This window comes from Oryctolagus cuniculus, chromosome 19, assembly GCF_051225735.1.
Source record: "Oryctolagus cuniculus isolate XC-2025 breed Fujian yellow rabbit chromosome 19, ASM5122573v1, whole genome shotgun sequence".
NCBI lineage: Eukaryota > Metazoa > Chordata > Mammalia > Lagomorpha > Leporidae > Oryctolagus > Oryctolagus cuniculus.
Genome location: NC_142885.1, coordinates 58,630,872 through 58,658,770, shown reverse-complemented (window position 1 = coordinate 58,658,770; position 27,899 = coordinate 58,630,872). Strand labels below are relative to the sequence as shown.

Sequence of the window (27,899 nt, the reverse complement as noted above, 5' to 3'; positions counted from 1 at the left end):
CATATTTATTGCCGGCGCCGTGGCTCACTAGGCTAATCCTCCGCCTAGCGGCGCCGGTACACCGGGTTCTAGTCCCAGTCGGGGCGCCGGATTCCGTCCCGGTTGCCCCTCTTCCAGGCCAGCCCTCTGCTGTGGCCAGGGAGTGCAGTGGAGGATGGCCCAGGTGCTTGGGCCCTGCACCCCATGGGAGACCAGGAAAAGCACCTGGCTCCTGGTTCCTGCCATCGGATCAGCGCGGTGCGCCGGCCGCAGCGCGCCAGCCGCGGCGGCCATTGGAGGGTGAACCAACGGCAAAGGAAGACCTTTCTCTCTGTCTCTCTCTCTCACTGTCCACTCTGCCTGTCAAAAAAATAAAAAAAATTAAAAAAAAATAATAATGCATATTTATTTTACAACTGGCTAATTTGATGAAGTCACCTATAAAACCTCAGAAGCCTTAAATATTTCTCTCATATTCTTAGGAATATCACCTACAAATACTTGTCTTCATTTTATTGTCTTTTTCTTTTTTTTTTTTTAACTTTTATTTAATGAATATAAATTTCCAAAGTACAGAATATGGATTACAATGGCTTCCCCCCATAACATCCCTCCAACCCGCAACCCTCCCCTTATCCACTCCCTCTCCCCTTCCATTCACATCAAGATTCATTTTCGATTCTCTTTATATATAGAAGATCAGTTTAGTAACTTTGACTTTCAGATAGATAAATAAATCTTTTAAAAAAGAAAATATGGAACTCTTCAAGAATTTGCATGTCCTACTAATCCCTGTATTGTTCCAGTTTTAGTATATGTGCTGCCGAAGTAAGCACGTCAGGTGTGTTTTGACATATCCAGTGGAATATTAGCCGGCATTTTAAAACCAAGGGGATTCTGACACATGCTATGGCATGGTCAGCCTTGAAGGCATCATGCTGAGTGAAATAAGTCAGAAAAGGACAAGTAGTGTGTGATGCTGTATGGAGACTCTATAGTAGTCAGAAATCATAGAGACCGGCAGGTGGCGAAGATGCCCACCATTCACATGGGAATGCCTGGGCTCGCATCCTGGCTGCGTCGTGACCCCAGCTTCCTGCTAACACACACCCTGGGGAGGTAATGGGGCTGGATCACGTAGCTGGATCCCTGCCCACCCACTTGGGAGACTTGGATTGAGCTCCCGGCTCCCAGGCATCTGGGGAGTGATCCAGCAGATGGAAGCACTCTCATGCTCTCCTTTCTCTCTCTTTTTCTTCCTCTCCCACTCCCTCAAATAAATTAAAAGATTTAAAACATCAGAGGCCGGTGCCGCGGCTCAATAGGCTAATCCTCCGCCTGCAGCGCTGGCACCCCAGGTTCTAGTCCCGGTCAGGGCGCCGGATTCTGTCCCAGTTGCTCCTCTTCCAGTCCAGCTCTCTGCTGTAGCCTGGGAGTGCAGTGGAGGATGGCCCAGGTCCTTGGGCCCTGCACCTGCATGGGAGACCGGGAGGAAGCACCTGGCTCCTGGCTTCAGATCAGCGCGGTGCGCCGGCCGTGGCGGCCATTGGAGGGTGAACCAACGGCAAAGGAAGACCTTTCTCTCTGTCTCTCTCACTGTCCACTCTGCCTGTCAAAAAAAAAAAAAAATCAGAGACAGAGGGTAAAACAGAGGGTAGCAGGGGCCGGGGACAGGGAAAGTGGCACAGCGGTGTGAGTGTGATCAGTGCCACCGGTTTGTTTGCCTAAAACATTTTATATTAGATGTATTTTGCTATTTTTTTTTAAATAAGCAAAAAAATTGCAGCTAGAGCTGCATAGACCTGGAGCCATTGAGAAGCGTCAGGTGCAGGTGTGGGAGCCTGGCAGGCCCCCCTCCTTCTTGGGAAAAGGCCACTGAGAGGGAGGACAGCCTGGTGGTTAGGGGTCAGGTGCTGGGCTGGGGCTCCTGTTTGCCGCTTACCTGCTGTGTCATCTTGGCACTTTCCTTCCTGTTGTTTGCCTCAGCTTCCCTGTCTGCAAACTGGGGCCATTGACACTGCGTGAGCTGTGTCTGAGCCCAAATGGTTAAACTTCTTTGTGATATTCTTTCTGTCTTAGGATTGTGCTGCATTGGTGTTAGCTGTTAGTGTTACTCAAAAGACACCAGATTCGTGCAGTCTTTTGCAGCCTCAAGGCTCGTCTGAAAGAAGGCCGGGTCACCTGCCTGGCCCCTTCCCTCCCAGTGTGCACCTCCTTGGAGGTGAAGGTTTGTGGGAGCCACGTTAGAAGGAGGCAAGTGCACATCAGACACTTCTAGCCCTCCACCACCTCCCACTTCCCCTAGGTTCCCGGGGCTTCCTGGCCCTCTGGGAGGCGTGTCTCCCTCCTCTTCCCAGGGCAGACTTGGTTAAGGGGCAGTGCCTGGTCAGGTGTTGCTGATGGCAGGGGTGCTAGAGGGTGGGATCCAGCCCCCTGCAGAGGAGCTGTCCAAGTGTCAGTCCCCACTGGTTGAATTTTTTTTTTTTTTTTTTTTTTTTTGAGCACTTGCTTTGTCTCTGGCATTTTGCTAGATGCTAAGTTATCAGCAGAGACCCAGATGGCCGTGGCCTGGGATCTCATGGAGCTGAGTCCTAGCGAGGGCACAGACTGAAGGTCATCAGCACCATGCCAGGAACCACTGAGTTGAGGGCTGGTCTAAAGGTATCCGACCCTGCCTGGGAAATGGGAGGAGGTGAGGGGTGCTTATCAACAGGGAGTTGCAGCCAGTGAGAGGGGTCAGGCAGGGCTCCACCCCAGAACAGAAACCAAGGCAGACCTCGTACTTGAACCTGGGAGCCAGCGAGCTGCCCTGGGCATGGGCTCCAAGCAGGACCCATCAGGAGTGACCAGTGCCAGGCAGCCATGGAAACCTGGCAACTGTAGTGGTGTATTTGTCCATTTTTCATTGCTGTAACAGAAGGCCTGAGGCAGGCTACTTTGTAAAGAAAGGGGCATTATTTTGGTTCAAGGTCTAGGGGCTTCATGTGGTAGAGGCCGTCTCACTGGCAGAGTCCCAGGGGGCACAGAGCACAGGGAGAGAGACAAGGAGGGTACACGGATGTGTGTGTATGTGTGGGGAGAGAGCTGGTCTCTCTGGTCTCCCTCTCATAAAGCACTAGGATTTGAATTGGGGGGCTCCCTCCTAATACATTTCTCTAATTCTCATCGTTGTTTCCACCCTCTCACTACTGCCCAGTGGAGATGCAGTTTCAAAGCCCTAGGGAACGCGCATCCTAGGATGCAAAGGCTCCTTCCAGGGATTTCTTAAAATGCAGATTCCAATCCAGGAGGCTGGAGGTGGAGCCTGGTGGGGGAGCAGATGCAGGGAACACTGAGCAGGTGCATCAGGGTGAGTGATGGCCGTGCCGCGTGTGTGAGCTTCAAAGGAGCCAAACTCTGTCTGTACGTTGGCATTACTTGAAGGATGTAGGAAAAATCCTGATGCCCAAGCCCTCTGCTCAGAGTAACAGACTCAGCGCGGGCATCTGCTTCTGTGACTTGGCAGGGGGAGGGCTGTGTTTTTCAAGGCTCCCCAGGCGGCGTCTGGTGCAGGCTGGCTTGGCCCGCCCTTCCCTGGGCCGCTCTGCCTCCCTCCACGTCCGCCATCTGCTTGGAGGCCTCCCAGAACCCCTGTGAGAGCGAGTCCCAAGGCACCTGCTCTGTGGTCCGCAATTCCGGGCTCTGTGCAGCTGCAGCATCAAATTGGTTAATTGAATGTGCTGGGGAGATGAGATGGGTTGGGGAGGCACAGCGGGGACCCCACGGGAACCTGGAGGTCCACTGATGCTGCCCTCTTGCCTGGGAAGACCCAGGCTCTAGTGGGCAGCAGGGCCCACACTTAAGGAGCTTGGGGGTTTGAGAAGCAGGACAGTGGGGAAGCTGAGGGTTTCCCACAGAGGAAGGAAGAGGAGGCCATGTTGCAAGGGAGCCTGGCTGGGGTTTGTTCTGGGACACAGATGTCTCCCTGCCCCAGGGCGCCAGCCACCTAGCCAGCCGCCTAGCACCTCCCACCTCCCACCTTCTCTCCCTTTGCGCCCGGCCTAGTGGGCAGCAGCCCAGCCCTGCCTCCTACAGAGAGGGCTGCACAGCCCTTCTGAGTACAGATGGGAGTGAGCTGCAATTCAGTTCACATTGCACCTTTCCCTCCTAGCAAGTGAGTCTGAGCGTCAGCCTCCTCCTCTGTTGTGAGCGTCCACTGTCTTCCTTTATTTACTCACTCACAAAGGCAGAGAGAGAATGGAGAGAGAGAGAGATCTTCCATCTGTTGGTTCGCCTTCCAAATGCCCACAACAGCTGGGGCTGGGCCAGGCTGAAGCCTGGATCCCAGAGCTCAATCTAGGTCTCTTTCATGGGTGGCCAGAACCCAGGTACCCGAGCCATCACTACTGCCTCCCAGGGTGCTCATTAATGGGAAGCTGGAATTAGAAGCAAAGCTGGGACTCGAACCCAGGCCCTCCAAATTGGGTTGCAGGTGTCCAAGTGGTGATGTAACCACTGCACCAAACGTACTCCTCCCCCAAGCAGCATCTTCCTCACTGCACCAGGTGCCCTTCCCTGAGCTCCCAGTCTTAGTACTGTGTGTAAAGAACTTCAGACAGTGCCTTGTGGGTGGTTGGTGCTCAGTAAATGCCAGATGTGATACTGATGAAAATAACGACAAGGAGGAGGATGAGGGGGCTGGGGCGGGGGGAGAACAGGGGAGGAAGAAGAGGAGGGATGGGCCTTGCCACGTAGAGCAGACCCTGGAATGACACACGCTTGGGTTTCTACGTGGGTCCCATCGTTTACCAGCTGTGAAACCTCAAGCAGGTGACTCCCGTCTCTGGGCCGAGCTGCCCCTTGTGTAGGATGTGGGGAGGCACTCCCGGCATGGAAATTAAATCAAATCAGCATGCGGATCCCTCTAGCCCAGAAGTGATTGAAAAGTCACCTCTGCCATTTTAATCATCGCAGGTGTGAGAGAGTTGAATGCTGGCCCTTAGCAGGTTCACAGCTCTGCCCAGCTGCCTGTGGCTACGTTTCCAGCATCTCTCTCTCCTAGTCACCGTCACCCCAAAGCTGCCAGCTGGTGTGGTGTTGGGGAGCCAAGGGTTGACACAAACTCTGTGCCAGCCCAGCCCACAGCACCAGCCCGGTCTGGGCTCCCTGTGGCTCCCTGGGGTTAGGTCAGAGCCAGGGCTGGCAGTGGGCACTTGGCTCCAGACCCTGGACCAGTGCTGAGCAGTGAGCAGCAGTGCAGGGAGACTCGTGTGTCTGCTTTTTAGACCATGACAGGGGACCCGGGAGCCAGAGCATGGGGAAGGGAGAGGGGCCCGAGAAGGGACCCACAGACCAGCGTGTGAACTCCTGGGCTTGACTGCGAGCTGCACACGGGTGACTGCTGCTCTACACAGTGCACCCAAGGCGCTGAGACCTAATGGCGGGGCAGGCCATCTGGTCCCTGGGGTCACCTTTGAGAGGCAGGCACTGCAAAGGCTTTGGAAACTGGGCTGACACTGGACTAACAACACATGGGAAGGGCCTGGAACTTGAACTCCGAGCCTTGCCTGTTCAGTTGCCTGCCAAGACAAACAACTCAATAGAGTTTAAACAAGGCCCACAGCATAGCACAGGCATGCCTCGCTTTATTGTGCTTTGCATATATTACATGAGAGCTTGTGGCTACATTGCATCAATAGTTCAGATTATCATTAACACGTTTAGTGATACAATATTTTAGGGTATGTTCATTTTTCTTTTAGGTATGCTATGGTACACATTATAGACTATAGTATAGTATAAACAGAACTTTACATTCTTTTACTAATTAATTTGAGAGGCCAGAAAGAGAGAGAGGACACTCCCATCCATTGGTTCACTCCCCGAATGCCTGCAATGTCTGGGGTGGGGTAGGGAGGGGGAGTAGTATGCAGGGGTAAAGCTAGGAACTGAGAGCTCAATCCAGGTCTCCCATGTGGGTGACAGGGACCTGATTACTTGAGCCATTACCTGCTCCCTCCCAGGTACACATTAGCAGGAAGCTGGAGTGAGGAGCTGCAGCCAGGAATGGAAGCCAGGCACTCTAATATGGAATGCAGGCATCCTAATCAGTGTCTTAACCTCTAGGCCAAATGCCCATCCTGAACATAACTTTATATGCTGTAGGAAATTTAAAAATTTATGGGACTAGTTTTATTGTGATATTTGGTTGATTGCAGTAGTTGGGAATTGAACGCACAATACCACTGAGCTATGCCTGTGTTCAAAGCGCCCAAAAGGAGTTGATTTACAAAGAATCCAGTCAACAGACCCAACCATGAGATGGCCCAGATGTTGGAATTATACCTCACAAAAATGCTACTTGTTGCAGTAGTCCTGTTACGGTGAAAGGATACAAAATAAAATCGGCCAAGGGAGGAGACACACAGGACAGAGTCCGAGGAGGTCCAAACTGCAGGCCGCCAATCATCCTGTCCCCAAGGGGTCAGGGACTTCCAGGTCACTGCGGGTCATCGCACACATCCCAGGGGTCATCGCACACATCCCAGGCGTCTGACCTGCCTTCCGCAGCCCCACCCAGAGGTGTGGCCAGTGCTTTTAGTGACCAGCTTCTCCACTCTCAGTCAGTCACACCACTCGAGGCTCCCATAGCCAAAGCCCCCAGGCACACAACACATCCCTGGCAGACACACCGGGGGCCTAGAGATCACCAGTCAGAGCCAAGGCCAAGGCCAGACCTCTGTGTGGCTGAAATGAGCTCTCCCCTCTGCAAGAGGGAATGGGCAACGTGTGCAGAGTCCCCCAGCTCATCGGTGATTAGCCCAGCTGCTTCCAGAGCCTGCCTCAGCCCTAACCCTGCACCATGTCGTGGAGGTGGGGGGTCCCCCCAGATCTTGCTGAGATGCAGACTCTGACCCAGGAAGCCTGGGGCAGCAGCTGAGTGTCTGTGTTTCTGGTGAGAATCAGGGGACTCCAAGGCTCATTTGAGGACCACACATGGAAGAAGCAGCAAGAAGACCCTTTCCTTCTCCGCTCTCGCACACACAGTACCCCCCCACACACACACCCCCACAGTCAGAGCAGGGAGGCCTTGTGAGTTTACAGGAATAGCAGCAGACAGATCAGGCAGAGCCTGTAGGCTAACAAGGCTGTGGTTGTTCCAAGTTCATTGAGAGATCTTTTTTATTTATTTATTTATTTATTTGACAGGCAGAGTGGACAGTGAGAGAGAGAGAGACAGAGAGAAAGGTCTTCCTTTGCCATTGGTTCACCCTCCAATGGCTGCTGCGGCCGGCACACCACACTGATCTGAAGCCAGGAGCCAGGTGCTTCTCCTTGTCTCCCATGCGGGTGCAGGGCCCAAGCACTTGGGCCATCCTCCACTGCCTTCCCGGGCCACAGCAGAGAGCTGGCCTGGAAGAGGGGCAACCGGGACAGAATCTGGAGCCCCGACCAGGACTAGAACTCAGTGTGCCGGCACCACAGGCGGAGGATTAGCCTAGTGAGCCACAGCGCCGGCCCATTGAGAGATCTTGAGGGTTTGGACCCGGGAAATGATAGGCTCTGGATGATGCTTGGAAGGTCTCATTCCAGCTGTAGAGCGGGGAGTGGTTGAAGGAGAGCAGGAGGCGAGCTATCCAGGGGAGCCCGTGGTGTTGGTCCAGGAGAGGCGCTGGTCACTTGGACCGGAAGGTGGCAGAGAGTAACTCGGTGGGAAACCAACGTGGGGGTGGAGTCAACTGCATTTGCCACGGATGAGATGTCAAGGACCATTTCCCTGATTGGCCAAGTTAGTCAGCCCTGGAGAATCAGGATTTCCAGGCTGCAGATCTCCGCTCCTGCCTCCCGGGCTGTTTTGGGGACAAAAGGAAATGATGTGTGTGACATGCTCAGCTCAGGAAGGGCTCTGTGGATGGGGCATGGAGTCTGGAGGTGGGCAGAGGCCGGAACTCCAGGTAAGCAGGCAGCAGGTGGAAGTGGGGGCCTGTCACCTTAGGGTCTCCTGGCAGAGCCTACAGCAGCACCCCCGCCCCCGGCTGCCCTCCTGCCCACTCCGAGAGCTCCTTGAGGCTGCAGAGTCCGCCAGGCAGTGCAGCTTCCTGGATCTTCAACGTTCGTCTGGAGTTCAGTGGCAGGCTCGAAGGCCAGGCCGGCTGCCAGGCCCCTGGGGCTTCGATTCCGTCTGCATGGCTGCTTAGTGATTGTGGTGCCTTTTGCTGGAGTCTCGTTCCAGGCAAGTCCCCAGGGGCCAGAGCATCAGGGAGCTGAGCATTTAGCCAAGCACATGAGTCCCCACAGGGACCGAGCTGGATGGATTGGGAAAGTGGAGCTGGCCAAGGCCAGGTTGCAGCCTGGCTTTGTGCCCCAGGGCTGGCAAGAAGCCATCATGGGCTCGGCAGCCAAGGCCAGCACCTGGGTAGCTTCAAAGGTGGAGGCCTGGGGCGGGCACTTGGCACAGTGGAGAAGTCACACCTCGGGACACCTTATCCCATATCGGAGTGCCTGCGTTCTACTCCCTGCTCTGCTCCCAGTTCCAGCTCCTTGGAGATGTGCACCTGGGAGGCAGCAGCGATGCCTCAGGTACTCGGGTTCCCAGGACCAAGTGGGAGACTCAGATGGAGTTCCTGGCCCAGCCCCATCTGTTGCAGGCATTTGGGGAATGAACCAGCAGATGGAGACTCTCACTCTCTCTCTCCCCCACTGCTATAAAATAGAATAAAAATTAATAAATTAAAATTTAAAATGCATAGCCCTCCATAAAAATGTTTTTTAAAAAAAGGATGAAGCCCTGTGCATGGAATAAAATCAGGAGCCAAGAGTGTCCTTTCCAGACAGTGCTCTGTCCATCACATCACCTTTTTTTTTTTTTTTTTTAAGATTTATTTATTGATTTGAAAGTCAGAGTCAGAGAGAGAGAGCGAGCTTCCATTTGCTGGCTCACTTCCCAAATGGCTGCAAGAGCCAGGGCTGGGTCAAGCTAAAGCCAGGAGCCAGGAGTTTCTTTTGGGTGTCCCACCTGGGTGTTGGAGCCCAAACATTTGGGCCATCTTCCACTGATTTCCCAGGCCATTAGCAGGGAGCTAGATCGAGTCCTGGTTGCTCCACTTTCCATCCAGTTCCCTGTTAATGCTCCTGGGAAAGCAGCAGAAGATGGCCCAAGTGCTTGGGCCCCTGCCCCACACGGGAGACCTGGAAGAAGCTCCTGGCTCCTGGCTTTGGCCTGGCCCAGCCCTAGCCATTGTGGCCACTGGGGAGTGAACCGGCAGTTGGAAGATCTCTTTCTCTTTCTCTCTCGGTAATTCTGACTTTCAAATAAATTTTTAAAAATAATCTTTAAATAAAAACAAGTCAGAAAGCCAGACTCCCGGATCCTGGTTGCTGTGTCGTTTGAGCGGAGCCTTTTGGTCTCTTGCAGCCTGTGGTTCCATCTATGAGACGTGCATGAAATCTGTCCCCGTGAGCATGCAGTGCTGACAACAATAATAGCAATCACTTATATAGCGCTTCCTACGCACCAAGTGTTTCACATGAATTTAACTCATTTACTCCTCGTAGCAACGCTCTGAAGCAGGGATCATTGTCATTACCATTTTACGGACGAGAAAATTGAGGCAACAGTAAGATCAGGAGCTTGTTTGGGAGCCGGGATCCAAATGCTGGTTATCTGGACAAGAATCTGGGGTTTCCACCACTGGCTTCTACGTCTGAAACATTTCTGTAGCCCCTACCATGTTGAGATACTGTGTACATTGCTGAAGAAATAGCAGAAAGACATAAAAGACCCATCCTTCCATGGTGCTCGCATTCAAGTTGGGCCAAGGCGAATGATAAACGGGTAAATATTAACAGGGAGAGGTGCTGGAGAGGGCCTGGAGAATTATTTTTAACTGGATGATATAAAGTACGAAAAGCCCTGCTGTGCAAAGATGGAGGAGAGCGTTCTAAGCGGAGCAGGTGGCCAGAGCAAAGGCCCCGGGGCAGGAATGAGCTTGTTTGTTCAAAGAGGAAGAAGTCCATAGGTCTCAATAAATGGAGTGAGGGCAGAGCTGTAAGTAGGGACCACGGTCAGAAGCGTAGATGACGGGGGTGTCGTGAACACCTCCCTCGTGCCCACGGCTGTTAGGCGCTGGAGAGGCAGCTGTGGCTCTTGGTCTCATTAAGGACTGGGCGAGATGACGTGCAGGCGAGGATTTGGCACGTAACAGACATGCATGTGTGTAACTTTCCCTCTTTGCCCGTTTGTACACCGACATGAAGACCACTTCCTGGCTTTCTGCCTATTCGTCGTCCCACCCCACCCCCCATCACAGCAGAACCATCCGTGGTTGGTTTGCAATGGAAACCACTTTTAGAGACGGGCTTGGCCACGGGCAGTACTGACCAGGCAAGGCAAAGCCGACAGGCGGGGGAAGAAGCAGCAGAGTGGGCAGTGGGGCATGAACTCAGCTTCCTGTCTGACTTAAGCAGCAGAGCCCTGCACTGGCTGGGGGGTTGGGCGGGGGGGACTCTCAGGCCTCACCATTGGCCCTCCTCTTTCGGATCCTGGGTTCCAGAAGGCACCAGGAAGCAGGAGCAGCGTCCGCTGATTTAGCTGCCGGCGTTCCCACGGCGTGTCTGCTTTGGGGATTTTTTCTGCAGGGTTTTCTTGGGGCTGCATCTTCAGACCTGGTTGCTCAGCCTGTGCTGTCGCCATCCCATCTCACAGGAGAGGAAAGTCCAGCTCGGAGTGCTCAAAAGCTGAGCGGCACTGCATGAGTGCCACTGGGGCTTGGCCGCAGATCCATCCGTTCGTAGTTTGACACAACAGGCTTATTTTCCACTTGCACAGTGGTCCTTTGTGGGTCCTTGGGTGAGTGGCCTTCCGTGCAGGGATCTGGAGGCCCAGGCTTCTTCCCCCTCGTGGCTCAGGCCTTGGAGAGATCCCCTGGCAGCTGGTGGGTGGGAGAGAGGGAGAGCTGAGGTTACAGGGCAGGGTTTTATGGACGAGGCCTGGAGAGACTGTATCTCACTTCTATGTTGGGCATAATTTCCACGTTAGTTTTACAGGCACATTCACAGGCATGTGGTGATGGGAAGGAAGGGGAGCTGATGGCTTTGTTTTAAGGTTATATTTTATAATTTCCTATCTTCATCTTTTTAAACAGATTTATTTATTTGAAGGGCAAGGTGAGAGAGAGTGAGAGTGCTTCCATCTGCTGGTTCACTCCCCAAATGGCCACAGTGGCTGGGGTTGGGCCAGGCCAAAGCCAGGAGCCTGGAACTCCATCCAGGTCTCCCACATGGGTGGCAGGGACCCGGGTGCTTGGGCCATCTTCTGCTGCTTTCCCAGGCGCATTAGCGTGGGTCTGGATCAGAAGCAGAGCAGCCACGACTTGAACGGGTGCTCTCGTGTGGGATGCCAGTGATGTCCCACATGGCAGCTTAACCTGCTGCACCATGACACCAGCCCCCTATTGCTGGCTTTCTAATATATGAAAGATATAAGTAAAGGATACGTATTTACAGTGTTTTATAAAAGATACTTGTTTATGCATGGCCGGTGCCGCGGCTCACTAGGCTAATCCTCTGCCTTACGGCGCCGGCACACCAGGTTCTAGTCCCAGTCGGGGAGCCGGAGTCTGTCCTGGTTGCCCCTCTTCCAGGCCAGCTCTCTACTGTGCCAGGGAGTGCAGTGGAGGATGGCCCAAGTGCTTGGGCCCTGCACCCCATGGGAGACCAGGAGAAGCACCTGGCTCCTGCCATTGGATCAGCGCAGTGCGCCGGCCACAGCGCGCCGGCCGCAACGGCCATTGGAGGGTGAACCAACGGCAAAGGAAGACCTTTCTCTCTGTCTCTCTCTCACTATCCACTCTGCCTGTCAAAAAAAAAAAAAGATACTTATTTATGCATTATAAAACGTTGGTATTTCTACATACTATATAGGTATTTATGAGTGCATATACATTTATATATTTTATGCCTATATTCTACAAATATAACAATATTAGCATAACAAATATTAATAAATTGATAGCAGTTAATAGTAAATATCTGTAAAAGATGTTTACATACATACATATCATCTGTGTATTGGAACAGGATGCACACGTGTGTACGTGTACAACTATGAAGGGGGGAGGATAGGCTAAAGAGGAACAGGGTCTGATTTCCCCCACTTTCACAGTTTCTTGCGGCCGCTTCCGGAAGTGCACACAGTCACGTGTGTCTTGGCTCATGTTAGCACCCAACACGCATAAACTCCACTGCAGCTCACTCTTGTCACTTAACGTATCTTGGCATTTTCCACGGTAGCATGTATGTGCTTATTCATGGGCTCCTCATATGAGCCACCCGCCGTGGCTGTGACCGTGAGCAAATTCAGCGAATACCGCAGCTCCCTCCGCTGAAGACCTGAAGGTGGGAAGACGGGCGGCGATCCAACTTACTCAGAGTTTAGAGAGGACGCTAAAGGCTAAGGAGAAAGCAGCCCAGAGAAAGGGAAGCATGAGGGTTATAGGTCTTTCTTTTTTTTTGACAGGCAGAGTGGGCAGTGAGAGAGACAGAGAGAAAGGTCTTCCTTTTGCCGTTGGTTCACCCTCCAACGGCCACTGCGGCCTGCACACTGCGGCCGGCGCACCACGCTGATCCGAAGCCAGGAGCCAGGTGCTTCTCCTGGTCTCCCATGCGGGTGCAGGGCCCAAGAACTTGGGCCATCCTCCACTGCACTCCCTGGCCACAGCAGAGAGCTGGCCTGGAAGAGGAGCAACCGGGACAGAATCCAGCGCCATGACCGGGACTAGAACCTGGTGTGCTGGTGCTACAAGGCGGAGGATTAGCCTAGTGAGCCATGGCGTTGGCGGTTATAGGTTTTTATAAGGTAGCAGGAAAGGCCTCTTGGAACAGGTGACCATGAGAGAGAGAAAGAGAGGGAAAGGGAGAGGGAGAGGGAGAGGGAGAGGGAGAGGGAGAGGGAGAGGGAGAGGGAGAATCTTCCACACTCTGGTTCTTTCACTAAGTGCCCACAACAGCCAGGGCTGGGCCAGGCTGAGGCCAGGAGCTGGAAGCTGAGTCCAGGTCTCCAAGAACTGGAGCCATCGCCTGCTGCCTGTGAGCATGTGCAGTAGCAGGAAGCCGGAGTGGAGGCAGAGCTGAGACTCTGCATGTTAACTACCTGCCTAACGCCCTATTAGGTGTTTTGAGTGGACAGAATAGCAGAGCACAGGACCCTGCCGTCCAACCAGGAAGGTGTTTCTGGCTGTGTGTGGCCTGGTTCCTGTGGTCATGGGGACAGCATGGCAGGACCCCTCTTTGCCATCTCTCCAGGTGGAGTTGTCTTTCTCACTGTCCCACCCCAGCTGGTTCGCCGAGGTCCCCTTCTACTCTAGGATCCAACAGGCCCTGACCTCACTCTTCCATGACGTCACCAATACCCCCATGGTGGGTAGAGCCCCTGTGACCAGTCACCTCTTGATGTGGTGACAGTGACAATCGAATTTCAACGTGAGTTTTGGAGGGTGCAAGCATTCAAACCGCAGCAGGTGTCCTGACTCAGAAGCAGATACTTCTGCAGGATAAACTAGCAAGTAAAGGATATAGAAGCAGAACCATTGGTTGGTTGTATGTCTGGTTGTCTTGTTTTTAATCTTGACATTTTAGTAAGAAACTCTGAAATCATATTGAAAGAATGGTGTCGTGAATACCCACCCTCAATTCTACAAGGAACACTTGGCTGCTGGCTTTGCAACACGTCAGTCTATCCCCAATTGCTCTCGTAACTCAAATTTTTATCGCGCATTTCAAAGTCAGTCTCAGGTTATTTTCCAAGGTCAACAGCAGCCATAAGCCAAGTTCGTCAATCATAAGGATAAGGCACTTCATGAATTTTCTCAGCATGAACACACCCATGTGCCCAGCGCCCAGATCAAGAAATGAGCTTTTCCAAAAATTCCCTCCTATCCCCTTGCAGTTACTCCCCTGCGCCCGGGAGCGCACCGTCCTGCGTTCCCTGCCCGTGTGCTCGTGTTGTCTCTTTTTGCTCTTGATGGAAATGGGATCGTACCACTTCTTTCACCCAACATCATCTTTGTGAAACTTGATTCGTTTCATCGTGTGTAGCTGTCGTTTTGCCATTCCTTTCTTGGAGCTGGTATTTCGGGGGGTGACTGTGCTATGATGTGTGTGTCCATTCTGGAGGTAGGGCGAGTTTTAAACACACTGGAGTTGTGCCTGGCAGAATAAGTGTTGTTTCCTTCAAAGCAAATGAGGCAAGAAGGAACTTCTAGAAGTCAGCAGGACCCAAATTGAAACCCAGTGCTACCACTGTGGGTGCTTGGACTTGATGCCTTGTCTTACGCTAAGAAAGAGACAGAAGCCAGCTCAAGCCACACTGTAGCTTAGGGCCAGACTCTGTTGGTAAGGAGCCGTTGCATGGGGCGAACGGTGGCACAGAGGTGGAGGCTTGCATTCCTCCCACCAACCACGGTCCTCGTGAGATCCACCAGGGCCAGGAGCTGCAGGCCTGCTGTGTCCACACATCGGAGGGATGCTACCTCGGGCCCATCATGCCACCACTGCACAGGACAAATTTGAGGAGGCAGCTTTGTCTGTGGCATCTCCAGTTAGTGCAGCACCAGTAGCCAGGGTTTGGAGGACTGTCGTTACCGTGTGGGGGTTGGGGAGGGGTCTGCAAAGCCAGCGACTAGAAGCCTTAGGGTCCAAAGCCTAAAATGTTTTCTGTGTGGCCCTTTGTGGGAAAAACACAGCCACCCTGACCCTAGAGAAACACCTCTCTTTTGCTCTCTCAATCCTAATCCACTCCTCCAGGAGAAGTGATGAGGAACAGGAAGCGTCTGCAACTAGAGGTCAGTCCCTGGGCCCCGCTGTGGGGCGGGGCGGGGTTAAGATGTTCAAGGTCCCCTTGCCCCCTCTCCTCTCTGGGGGCTGCAACAGGCACCATTCTCTGCAGCTCTTTCAGTGACCTCCGGGTCAGGCTCCTGCAGGCACAAGACCTGCATGGCTATGGGCAGAGAGGTCCCGTCCTTCTCATACACTAGGGTCGGGCCCCTTTCTCCAGTCCCGCTCAGCCATCAGGCCACCTGCAGTTTGGATTCTGTGTCAGCAGGATCTCTTGGGGAAGTGCCAGGCACCATGAGGGCAGAACCTACAGTTCGCTGTTCCCCTAAAACTTCAACAGGTGTCTTGTACCCAGCCCTGGAGACATTGGTAGCAAACGTTTACCCAAAGCCTTGGCAACATCCCCAAAAGCCAGGTGCGAAGACGTCCCTCTTCATGAAGGCATTTGGATGGTGCGTGTGAAAACAGCGCATTGCTTTACAGTCACGCCTTTAAACGCTTCCCGGTGGCTGCTGTGTCACACCCAGATCTGAAAGTGACGCTCCCACCCATATGTTGCCTTCATGCCTGCCCACTCCGCGTGGCTCAGTGTTCCCACGGAGGCGCAAAGAAGTGAGCCATCAGCCCGAGAGGGATTTGTAAGGAAGCTGCGATCTTGAAAGACCTGGTCCAGGACCACAGTGATGTCTCCCAGAAGCACCTTCCTCTCTCCCTGGGTTTGCTCTGTAAATTCTCCAATGCGGAGCTCCCAAGCCCTCGCTCGCTGGCTTGGCATGGCTTCCTCCCCACTCTTTCCCCAGGTCTCCCAGCTCCTTGGCCCTGGCCATCTGCTTGGCCTCTTGAGTTCCAATGGCTTTCCTTTGGGGTATGTGGTGGGGGAAGGCAGATGTGACGTTAATGTAGGGAAATTCCTTCACTCATGCTTGTCCCTTAAGGCAGGGCTTTTCCACCTTGGCACTTGCTGGCATCGTGGGGACCCGGTAACCCTCCGGTATCAGGGACTGTGGGGCGTTGGGCTGCATCCCTGCATCCCTAACCCTAACCCTAACCCTGGGCTCCACCCACCAGATGCCTTCAGTACCCCTCTGAGAATAAAATATGCCTCCAGATATCGCCAACTTTGGAGGGGAAAACTGGGCCCCGCTGAGAACCACTGCATTAAAAAATTCAGCAGTTCCCTTTAAGCCAACGTGGCCTGCGACCTGGACATGGAGGCCTCTACCTTGGGCTTGCTGCTTTCAAAGGGGTAAGGTTTCCAAGAACAAAGCAGGCCCTGGAGGGAGGAATCCAAGGCGTGAAGGGTCCACATCTACCTTTCTAGGTCACCTCCGTGTACCACCATCCTAGAACTCCCCTGCAAACCATCGTCACCCTGTTTCCAAGGCTGGTCAGGGCTTTTCTGGGTCCATCCCCAGGAATGAGGTCCAGGATGGCCAGTGCATGCCCTGTGTGTCCAAAAAGGTAATAACATAGAGATAACACAGTAGCTGCAGGGTTGTTGTTGGAGTCAGTGATGTGGGGTGCTGGGATGCCCACGTCCCACGTTGGAGTACCTGGTTTGAGCCATGGCTACTCTGCTCCCACTACAGCTTGCTGTTAATGTACACCCCTGGAGGCAACAGGTGATGGTGCAAGTAATCGGGTCCCCACTATCCATGCGGGTGACTAGGACTGGATTCCAGTCTTCTAGTTTTAGCCTGGCCCAGCCTAGGCTGTTGCAAGCATTTGGGGAGTGACCAGCAGGAGACAAGTCTCTCTTTCTGTGTCTGCCTTTCAAGCAATGTGAATAAGTTTTAAAAATGTAAAAAAATGTAGTCCACTCAAAGTCCATACACAGGAGCCACTATCTAATACGCACGATGGACGTGTTAGCTGCTATTATTATTTTTTTCCGATCAGTAATTCCTAAACGTAAGACAACGTCCTTCCTTGTTTGCTGCTCAACCAAAGAAGCAGCCACCCGCTCAGACATGGCAGGGGCGGGCGGAGGGACCTTACTCTGCTGGGCCCTAGAGAATTGCTGTGAAGGTCTGTAACGTGGCGCCTTCATGAGGGATTTCGTGGGATTTGCCGGAGCCATCCTCACCGTTGGTACCTTTTGAGGACCTGCCTCCCTTCCAGGCACACACACAGTGCCGACAGCCTTAGGATTTTCTGCTTTATGGTGGGGCGAGAGCATGCCCACTGCGCCTTCCAGTTCTTATTATTTCCAGTGCATTATTCATTACGTGAGATACTCAACACTTGATCATTAGGGGTCTCTCTGTGAGATGACTTTGCCTAACCGTAGGTTAATGCAAGTATTGTGGGCACACTGAAGGTAGTGAGACTGAGCTATGATGTCCAGTAGGTTAGGTGAGTGCATTTTTAACTTGAGATATTTTCCACTGACCATGGGTTTAATTGGACCCCACTGTAAGTCAAGGAGTTTCTGTAAATTTATGCTCCTCATCTTGTCCTTGTCACCTGAGAGGGACAAGGGAAGGAGGGAATGGGTGAGACTTTCCTTTTGAGATAAGAAAAGGAGAAATGACACTGAACTTTGAGTTTCAATTCCTACCAGGTCACATGCTGGGGACAGAGGGGTGAGGTGGGTGTGACCTTAGACACTCAACCAGTTAATATCTCTGAACCTCAAATTCCCAATCTATAAAATAGGGCTAGAAATAGTACCTCCCCTAACCGGGTCATGGTAAGGATTAAGTCAAAGAGGTACAGAAAGGGCTTTGCTCAATGCCCAGTACCAGAACCCAGGGCCTGGTGTTGCTGATTTGTATTATGATAATAAAGTTATCTGGAGTGTCATTATGACTGTCGCAAGGGAAAACATGGGGGACAAGTTCTGTCTGAGCAGCTGCTGTGATTCACAAAATGAGCCAAGAACACTTGCAAAACATCCCCCTTAACTCACAGAAGAAGCTTCTCAGAAGCAAGGAAACGGGGTAGCTGAACGGGGACTCGGCACCTTCGCGTCTGCACCCATGGTATAACTGGGCAAGCTGAGGCCCAGCACGGATGTGCTCTGCCTAGTCTTTTTTTTTTTTTTTTTTTTTTTTTTTTTACAGGCAGAGTGGACAGTGAGAGAGAGAGACAGAGAGAAAGGTCTTCCTTTGCCGTTGGTTCACCCTCCAATGGCAGCCACGGACGGCGCGTTGCGGCCGGCACACCGCGCTGATCCGATGGCAGGAGCCAGGTACCTATCCTGGTTTCCCATGGGATGCAGGACCCAAGCACTTGGGCCATCCTCCACTGCACTCCCCGGCCACAGCAGAGAGCTGGCCTGGAAGAGGGGCAACCGAGACAGAATCCAGTGCCCCGACCGGGACTAGAACCCAGTGTGCTGGCGCCGCAAGGCAGAGGATTAGCCTAGTGAGCTGCGGTGCCCGCCCTCTGCCTAGTCTTGAAGTCACACCTGGAGCAGCTTCAAGGTTTCAGAAAGTGCTGTCGTTTGAGGGGGCTTTAGAAAAAGTTGGAAGGAGTGGGGACCTCCTCTGTGACGTGTGCCAGAGCCAGGCTGGGGGTGGGGGGAGGGAGACAACAGGGAGTTGTGAGCTACACTGGGTCTCCTCTAACAGTTGAGACAACTCATGAACATGCAGCTGAAGTGTGGGGCAGAGGGGTCCCCTCTGGGGTGAGGAATGTGGGCTCCATGCATTTTCATTCTCAGAAATGCAGGAGTAAGGGCAAGCGTCTGACCCAGGGGTGAAGGTGCTGGTTAGGATACCAGTGCTCTGTAGTGGGGTAGCTGGGTTCAATACCTGGAGATCCTGACCCTAGCTCCCTGCTGATGCGGATCCTGGGAGGCAGCAGGTGGTAGCTCAAGTGATTGGGTCGCCACCTGCGAGACCCGAGTTGAGTTCCTGGTTCCTGGCTTTGGCTTTGACTGAGTACCAGCTACTGTGGGCATTTGGGGAGTAAATCACTGCAGGGGAATACATCAGTGGATGGGAGTCTCTCTCTCTCTCTCTCTCTCTCTCTCTCTCTCTCTCATATCTCCATCTCCATCTCCACCTCCACCTCCACCTCCACCTCCAATAAATAAAAAGGAAAGAAATGGGGGCACACCCTAACCCAGCACTCAAGAGGTGGTCCACAGGTCACAGTGATGAACGTCTGGGGTTCCAGCCCTAGTCTGGGGGTGTCCCTGTACCGTGCTGTCAGGCTCAAAGGTGCGTGGGGTCGAGGGTCAGTGAGAGCTGGGGATGCGGCTGGGAGTCCATTGTTCCCTTATGAACCAAACATGTTCAGTGGGGAGCTGGTGAGTTTGTTCCTTCCCATTGGCAGTAATCGGGATTTTTTTTCTTTTAATTTGCAGTGTTTATCACACCCACATTCTAAGTCATCCAGCTTCCCTTCCAGATCCGTCTGCCTTGGCAAACTAAATTAGCAACCTAAAGAGTTTAGCTGTTACAGCGAAGAACGAATTCATTTTCGCAGCAAATATCAACTTGCCCCTGACTCAGGCACAGCACTTAAATCGTGACTGGAGCAGTGAAATCATTCCCTTCACCTCTCTGGAGATCAGTCTCTCCAGCTGTAAAATGGGCCAGCGGTGGTGACTGCCACAGAGCAGTGGCTCTCAGCGGGGGCGGGGCGGTGATACTTGTAACTCAGAGGACGTGTGGCAGTGTTGGGAGATGCCTTGGGTTGTCGGTTTTCCTATAGCTCCCAGGGCAGCGCCTTTCAAGACAAAACAACCTGTCCCCAAAGACTGAGAGTGCCCAGGGCCAGAGACCCTGCCCTACAGGGCTGATGTAAGGATGCAGCAGGTTGATCCATGGGACCTGCTTAGCCCTGGGCCCAACACATAGCAGGTGCTTAGTAAAGCAGTGGCACTCCCCAGGCTCCCTCGGAGCCTGCTCTTTGTAGCACTAGGGGGCACCTCTGGCCACTTTGCCCACCTCATGGTGCTGTGGTGGTTGGCACCAGGGAAGCAGGCTTGTGGATGGCTCCTGAGAGGTCAGTTGGCTGTGTGTGCGTGTGCACTGACCCGACCACAGATGGTGATCCTCCGAGGCTTTCGCCTATGGGATCCCCGAGATCCATGGAGGTTAGGGACAGGAAGCTGGAGTCCCAGCTACGTGGGACGCAGACATCTTAACCTGAGTCGCGGGTGCTACGCCAGGCGTCCACCCTGGCCCTGAGCTCTCTCGTGCACTCAGAGTCATGATTATAAGCAGAAATAGTAACCACACAGTGAGTGCCCTCAGCTCCGTGAGAGAGTGAAGGGAGTTTGCCCCTTCACGGACTGGCCTGTTTCGAGTTCTTACACCTGTCTGGTAGTCACAGTCCAGCCCCAGATGGGGAAACCAAATGAGCAGGTTTATTCAAATTCCATCTACATCTGTGAAGAGAAAGTAGGCTTCAGGACAAGCCCACAGAATCCATGCCTGACTGTGGGACGTCTATTTTGATGTTTAGATGCTTTTTCACAGATTCTCGGTCGCAGGGGTTGTTGGGTGCATGTACCCTGTATATCAAAGATCTTCGAAGATTTTGTGGCAATGTGTATTATGGGAAAGCTATGCAGAGATTTTTAAAAATTGTCACATCAAAAAAAACTTTTGGTTTTATTTTTCTCTGAGATGTCTGGAGTACTCTCATACATTATCCAGTATGTATTAGTGACTGCATTGAAGTGAGTCCCTACAATAAGTAGCGATGTTAGGGAGGTGCCTTAGAACAAAACTTTGGGTTGTGTTTCTGCAGAGAAGGGATTTATTTAAGGGTCTAGTTGCAAAGGGTTGACTTCCCTCACAGGTTATCATTGGCTTCAAGTACTGCAAGTTTCCGTCACTGGCCAGCTATGTGACTTGGTTTCCTGATCTGTTAAATGGAAGGGGTGTCCAGCCCCCCGTCTCTGAGCCCCTTTCTCAATTGTGCACGTCTACTCTTAATTCTCTCTGCCCTCCAACAACACCCTCCTTAGAATTCCTAGGGATGGCAAATCTTGATATTCTCCCAGGCAACTTTGATAACAGGGGTGGTTAGTTGTACTCAGCTTCAGCTTTTTATAATTTGCATTTCAGTTTTTTTTTTTTTTTCTGAAAGTCTGGTACGATTGCCATCACTTTACCAAGTGATTAGCAAGTGCCGATGCCTGCCAATTAGCTCAGATGGCCACAGCAGCAAGTGCCGCGCGTCAGAAAAGCTGAATCACTCAACATCCCCCACCTGTCCCGGGCCAGATGATTCAGCAGCCAAGTTACTTTGCAGATTGGGATGAGGAGCGTGGGCTATTAGACTTCCTTTGCGTTTTCTTTCCTTCTGGCCGTTTAGATGTGGATTCTCTAATAGCAACTTCTTTCTCTCTTTGTTTTCTTTCCAAAGCAATCTGTGCTTGTTAAAAGAAGGTTCGAACTGTGTAGACTTATGCAACACGGAAGTGGACATTTCTCTCTCTCTCTCTCTCTCTCTCTCTCTCTCTCTCTCTCCCTCGAGAGTCACTTTTCAACAATTTGCCGAACATTCCTCCAGGTTGTTTTCTTTATATACATTAATGTTCCTTTTAACAGAAAGAGATGGCGTGTACGTGGACTGTTTCGCAATGTGCTTTTGTCTCCTAGCAGTAAGTCTTAGAGGTTTCTCCATTCCGTGTGGGTGGCTCTGTTTTGTGTTTAACAGTGACGTGGATTTCCACAGTATTATTGCATCGGGAGTGATTTGGAGGTGGGCGTTTGGCATATGGGTTAAGATGCCACCAGGGACTCCTGTGTCCATTTCTGGAGTGCCTGGATCAAGAGTCAGCTCCACTTCTGGTGCAGGGTCTTGGCTTTGGCCTAACTGAGACCTGGCTGTTGTGGTTTGCCGGCATTTGGAGAGCAAACCAGTGATGGGCTCACTCTCTCTCTCTGCCTTAAAATAAATTAAATAGATCTTATTTAAAAAAAAAATCATTTGCCAGGTTAACATATGAAGGCTACAAAGATGTAGTCAGTGGAATATAGTCTATTTCAATGCCTTCAGCCAACAACATTTCTTTCAAAGAAATTGTTTCATTTTTGTGGATGTTCTTTCATTTTTGTATTGGAAGAGCAGAAGACACACAGAGATCTTCTACTTGCTGGTTCCTTTCCCAAATGCCTACAACAGCCAGAACGGGACCAGTCTAAAGGCAGGAGGAGCCCAGAACTCTGTCCAGGTCTCCCATCTGGGTGGCAGGGACCCAGCTCCTTGAGCCAATCTGTGCTCTTTCACAGCTTTCGCCAGTCGGAAGCTGGATCAGGAACAGAGCGGCTGTGACTTGAAGCAGGCACTCCGAGAGCGAGTCTGGACTCTGGAGCGGCGGCTGAAGCAGCTGCGGCAGATGCCTGCCCCCAGGAAGCCGTTGAATCATCCCCGCCAGTCCTCACCTAGGTGCCTCCCGAAGGCGAGCCTAAGGCGATGACGTGGGTTCAAGGAGAGCACCAGGGAGGGCGGGGACCCCTGGCAGCACCAATCAGGGGGCGAGGAATGAGACGGGCAAGGCAGGCAAATCCGTCAAGGCGTGTGACGCATGCAGGTCTGCAGTTTGGGACGTCCTCTCTCCGCGATTCGTTAGAAGGATTCACGGCTCTCAGCAAAGCTGTTGACACTCATGATCCCCGTTGATGACAGCAGCAGGGTGTAGCCTGACGTCAGCCGGGTCAGGGGGAGCTGCTGCCGTCTGAGTGTCTGTGTCCCCAAAAGTTTGTTCCTTGAATGCTGATCCCTGCTATGTTGACCGCATGAGCTGAGTCATCGGACAGTGGTAGGGTGTTAGGATACAGCCCTCGTGAACAGGATTAGTGCCCTTGAAAACGAGGCTGGGGGCTGCCATCCCCCTCCCACCCCACGAGGACATTAATTTCTCCCAGTCCTGGAGGCTGGGAAACAGAGGATCAAGGCCCCGGGCAAATCGGGGCTCTGGTGAGGGCCCACGTCCTCATGCACAGCCACTTCTCCTTGCATCCCCGCGAGGTGGGAAGCACCCACCACTCCTCTGGGCCCCTTTCAATAGGGCATCGGTTCATATGCACCTCCCAAAGGCCCCACCTCCCAACACTGTCACTTGGGGTGACAATTTCAGTGGAGGGCGGGGGGCCACATTCAGACCACGGAGCAATCGCAGGAGACACCGTGTGGCCCTCAGAGCCTCCCATAGTCGTTCTCTGTCCCCTCCGGAGAAGCGTGTGATCCCTGGGTGAAGGCATTGTTTTTATGATTGAAAAGCAGGCCGGCGCCGCGGCTCACTAGGCTAATCCTCCGCCTGCGGCGCCAGCATACCGGGTTCTAGTCCCGGTCAGGGCGCCAGATTCTGTCCCAGTTGCCCCTCTTCCAGTCCAGCTCTATGCTCTGGCCCAGGAGTGCAGTGGAGGATGGCCCAAGTGCTTGGGCCCTGCACCCGCATGGGAGACCAGGAGGAGCACCTGGCTCCTGGCTTTTGGATCAGTGCCGGCTGCAGCGGCCATTGGAGGGTGAACCAACAGCAAAGGAAGACCTTTCTCTCTGTCTCTCTCTCTCACTGTCCACTCTGCCTGTCAAAAAAAAAAAAAAAAAAAAAGACTAAAAAGCTGAGAATGACCAAAAAACAAAAGTACTCCATGAGGATGCATAGCTGGAGCTCGCCCCTCAGCCCACCCCGGGGGGCTCCAGGCAGCTTCCGTGGATGGTGTCCCATGTCAAACTCCACAGCTGTCTGCCTGGGCCATGCCTGCAGTCTGTGCTAACTGGGCCCCATGAGCCACTCAAGATCAGTGTGGCCACAGCATTCGTGGCATTTGGCTGTGGAAGCTGGAACACACTAAGACATCCGTTCTGCCCTTGTCCCGCCATAAAGGCGGGATAAAAGTATCAGGACAAATATGGGTTTAGCCGTGTTCCACCCAAGCTTCATTTACAAACGCAGGTAGTTAGCCAGGTTTGGCTGGGAGGCTGTGGTTTGCCAGCCCCTGCTGGATAAAATGTCCTTGTATGTGTTCGCCCATGTGTGCAGTTACACGGGAACACGAACTACATACTCCTCTAAAGTGGAGTCAAACTGCTCTCCCACCAGCGTACCTGACAGTGCTTGAGATGTACTTTTTAAAAAATGTATTTTATTTTTTATGTGTTAGTTGCATACATTTCTGGCTTACAATGTGATGTTTCCATAAGCCCCTTTCCCAAGGATGTAAAACCTATGCCAATTACAAAGGTTGTTTCTCCATTACCATTCCTTTTTTTTTTTTTTTTTTAATTTATTCGAAAGAAACAGAGACCTTTTGTCTACTGGTTCTCTCCCCCAAAATGACCAGGACTAGACCAGGGCCAGAGTCAGGAGCACAATTCAGGTCTCCCATGTGGGTGGCAAGTGCGTGAGCCACCATCTACTGCCTGCCAAGGTGCACATTAGCAGGACACTGGATCAGAAGCACAGCAGCCGGGACGCAAACCAGGCACTCGGACACAGGTTGCAGGCGTCCCAAACAGAGAGTTAAGCACTGTGCCAAATGTCGGCCCTCTTCATTGCCGTGTCTAAGCTTTGAAGAAGCACAGGAAGTGAGAACATTGTTCCGCAAGGAAAGAAGACCAAGAGGTTGCATAATGGATTCTTGTTTTAGATTCAAAGTCTACAGGGAAGGAGACTGGCAACTTGTTTTTATTTGGGAAGAGCAAACCTTATACTACCCACTCTGTTTAGTTAAAAAAAAAATCCATCCTGAGTGTTACCTATTCAAAAAAATAAATAAAAAAAACACACACACACACACTTTTTCCCCAGGTGCATCAGACAGAGAACTCATAAGCAATTGATTTTTAGTAAACAGATTCCACAAGTACAAGAAACATACATGGTCCAGCTTTTCTGCACAGCGCTGCCAAGCCCCAGATACCCCGGATAGAACTGTCAACCTGCTCTACTTAACTCTGCTTTGCCCTTGGTCTTTTTTGTTGTTTAGGCATTGGGTAGGGTTTTTGGTTTTGGTTTTCCAGTTTTCTTACCACTACCAGCCCCACCCTTTTTTAATCATTTGAAATTCTTGGTGTGAACCCCACAGAGAAGAACAGAGACTTGTTAGTATTCAGGCTCGGCTTTGGACTGCATATTTTAGCTGGTTTATTTGATCATCAGCGCCCCTCCTGGGACCCAGCCTGCCGTTGCTCTGCCCCTGCCGAGTGAAGCCGTGATATTTCCCCTTCTGTAGCCCTTCATTATAACACAGACACCGTCTGCTTCCACATCAGTGAGATGGCACGCTTGGACTGCCCACATGCAGATCAAGAATTAAGCAGAACTTGGCCAGGAAGATAAATCAGGCTAACCATCTCATTAGGCTTGAAAGACACAAGTTAAACTTGTGTTGGAATCAACACAGAAGCCTCTCCAGGAGGCGTGCAGCACATCTAGGGGGTGGAAGGAACTGCCATAACCGTGTCTTCCAGCAGACTCACCTCCGCTGTGTGCCACAGAGCAAACAGGAGGGCTCCTTTATAAACGCCCAACAGCCAGAAATGGAGACTCAAAATGCAGTGCGGAGGTGGGCATTTGGTCTAAGTTAATGCACCAGTTAGGACGCCCGTATCATTTCCCAAGTCGTGGGTTTCTCTCCCAGCCTTTGCTCCCAATGCCAGCTTCCTCCTGAGGCAGTAAGTGATGGCTCAGAGAGTTGGGTGTCTGCACCCACATGGGAAACATGGGTTGGGTTTCCAGCTCCTGGCTCTGGTCTGGCCCTCGGTTATTACAAGCATTTGGGGAGTAAGCTAATACATGGGTGTTTTTCTCTCTCTCTCTCTCCCTCTCTCTCTCTCCTCTCTCTCCCCCTCTCTCCCTCTCTCCCTCCTATCTCCTCTCTCTCCTCTCTCCCTCTCTCCTCTCTCCCTCTCTCCCTCTCCTCTCTCTCCTTTCTCTCTCCTCTCTCGTCTCTAAAATAAATAGCATTAAAAATAAAGTATAATGTTTATTGAGCACTTCCTACATGCTAGGCACTGCAAGCTATGAATTTTACACACATAATTTAATCAAAACCTTACATAGACTTGTGAGGTAAAGTACTACTAAGGTTCCCCTTAACCCATAGGGAAACTGAGACTCAGAGAAATTATCTCATTTGCTATAAAGTCTCGGAGCACCCTAATGACAAAGCCAGGATCCACCCAAGGATGTCTTGCCCCATGGCTTAACCTACTGTTTCTCATCTGGGGTGAACCGGCCTTCCCAAGAGCCTTTGGCCATGTGTTGGATGCATTTTGGGTTGCACCAGGTGGGGGCGGGGCAGCTAGGGATGCTGCGAACCATCCTACAAGGCACTGATCATGCCCTAACAGCAGTGGCCTGTCTTTACAGCTGAGGGTTGTGTGGTCTAATGGCTGCTGTCTCCTCCCTGCCCCTCTGCCTCCACAGTGTTCGGCCATAACATGAAGACCAGCAACGACTTCATCGGAAGGATCGTCATTGGCCAGTACTCCTCCGGCCCCTCCGAGTCCAACCACTGGCGGCGCATGCTCAACACCCACCGCACCGCTGTGGAGCAGTGGCACAGCCTGCGGTCCCGAGCCGAGTGCGACCGCGTGTCTCCCGCCTCCTTGGAGGTGACCTGAGGTGACCCGCGGGGAACACAGCTTTCATATGTGGGGGAAAAAAAATAAACAAATGTGTCCCATCCTATTACATCCACACCTGCCTACACTCACACACATCCCCGAAGTCCTCTCTCTCTAGTGATCCCAGAGTGGCCGCCTTCGATGAGCGAGGCCTGAGAACTTTCCGGAAGCCCCATCCATAATTCATGAGCTGAGGGGCTCTCTGCAGTGCCTCTCTTGTTGATACCCTACCCGTAAAGGCACTTTCAACCCTCGGGCTGGAGAAGAGGCCTCCCAGAAGGTGCCAAGCTCCATTGAGACCCAGTTTGGCCAGTGTGTGGGAGGCCCGTCTCCCTACTCCCAAATCACACACCCTCTGGGGAACTTCTGTGCCCTGAGGGCCCTCACACCCAGTCCCTTTCTCCAAAGGTATAAGTATCCTCATCTTCTCCTTAGTAAATGTGATAAATAGGTTAGCCTATCTGGAGAAAGCAATGGCAACCAAAATGTTCCAGTATAAGAAACCCCCCTCGGCTTAACTGAATCTGTCCTTGTGTTAGCTTATTCCAGGGACTCTGCGTGTGTGTGTGTTCTCATGTGTGTGCCCTCCCAGGCGAACATGTGTGTGTGCCTGTGTGTCCTCTTGGCGAACCAGGGGATGGTTCAGGACCTGCACCCTGAACACTCCCTGCTTTCTGCTTCTCTCATCCAGTGAGCTGTCCCCCAGTGTCCTGCTGTCTGTCAAAGACCCCACCTTGGGCAGTGGTTATGTGTGCGTACATCAAGTTAGTAGGGTATGATAGAGCAAAAGTAACACTCTTTGACCGAATCATGGTGATTGTGACCCACAAAAGACCTGGATTTAAATGGCAACACATCCCATCCACGGGAATCTCCTTCCTTAATCACTTTCAGGATATTTCTCTGTGTGTGAACCAATGTCATGTCTCATGTGCTAAAGAACTATTGTAGTCTCTCTCTCTCTCTCTCTCTCTCAGAAGCTTCTGTATCTTTTCCCACAGTATATTGTCTGGTGTGATGGGGAGCTATTTATTGAAATTAAAGATTATTTATTTGTGCCATGCATTCAAGATACCTTTTTCTTCATGAACATGGGACACAGTGGAGGAGGGTATTCCGGCTGCCATTACTACAAAACAAACCATCCCAACCACTCACAGCAGTGATGTGGATCAGACCAGGTCTGATAGGAGGGTTCATCTCTACTCTAGCTGGGGCCTCGTCTGGAAGAGGGGAGGCCTAGGGGATGGAATCTTCTGGAAGTTTATTCCCTCCCCTGCATGGTGGTTGATGCTGGCTGGCAGCTGGGAGCTTGAGTTCTCTCCATGAGGACTCTCCATGTAGATAGCTCGGGCTTCCTCGCAGCATGGTGCCAGGGTTCCAAGGAAATTATCCACGAGCAAGAGGGACACAGGTGCATGCCATAGCCTTTTGATACTCTGTCCTCAGAAGCCACACACTCTGTCACACTGTCTTGGTCAGAGCGTTCACCAGCTCCTGCTCAGAGGAAGGGGAGAGAACAGGAAATGGAAGGGAAGGAGAGAGTTACGTTGGATGCAGAGCTTCTG

At 52.2% G+C, this 27,899-nt stretch overlaps 1 protein-coding gene and 1 pseudogene across 9 annotated transcripts in view; one reads left to right on the top strand and one right to left on the bottom strand.

Moving 5' to 3' along the window:
* The window catches only part of SYT17 (synaptotagmin 17), a 73,992-nt gene extending 46,596 nt beyond the window's left edge, over window positions 1-27,396 (top strand). For all 9 annotated transcript variants that reach the window (XM_051847479.3, XM_051847474.3, XM_051847481.3 and 6 more), the window contains one exon: window positions 26,132-27,396. In XM_051847479.3, the coding sequence (XP_051703439.1) occupies window positions 26,132-26,328 (197 nt within the window). In that variant the 3' untranslated portion in view covers window positions 26,329-27,396. The remainder of the gene's footprint in view (window positions 1-26,131) is intronic.
* On the bottom strand, window positions 729-815 carry LOC149120604 (U6 spliceosomal RNA; annotated as a pseudogene).
* Window positions 27,397-27,899: the final 503 nt, after the last annotated feature.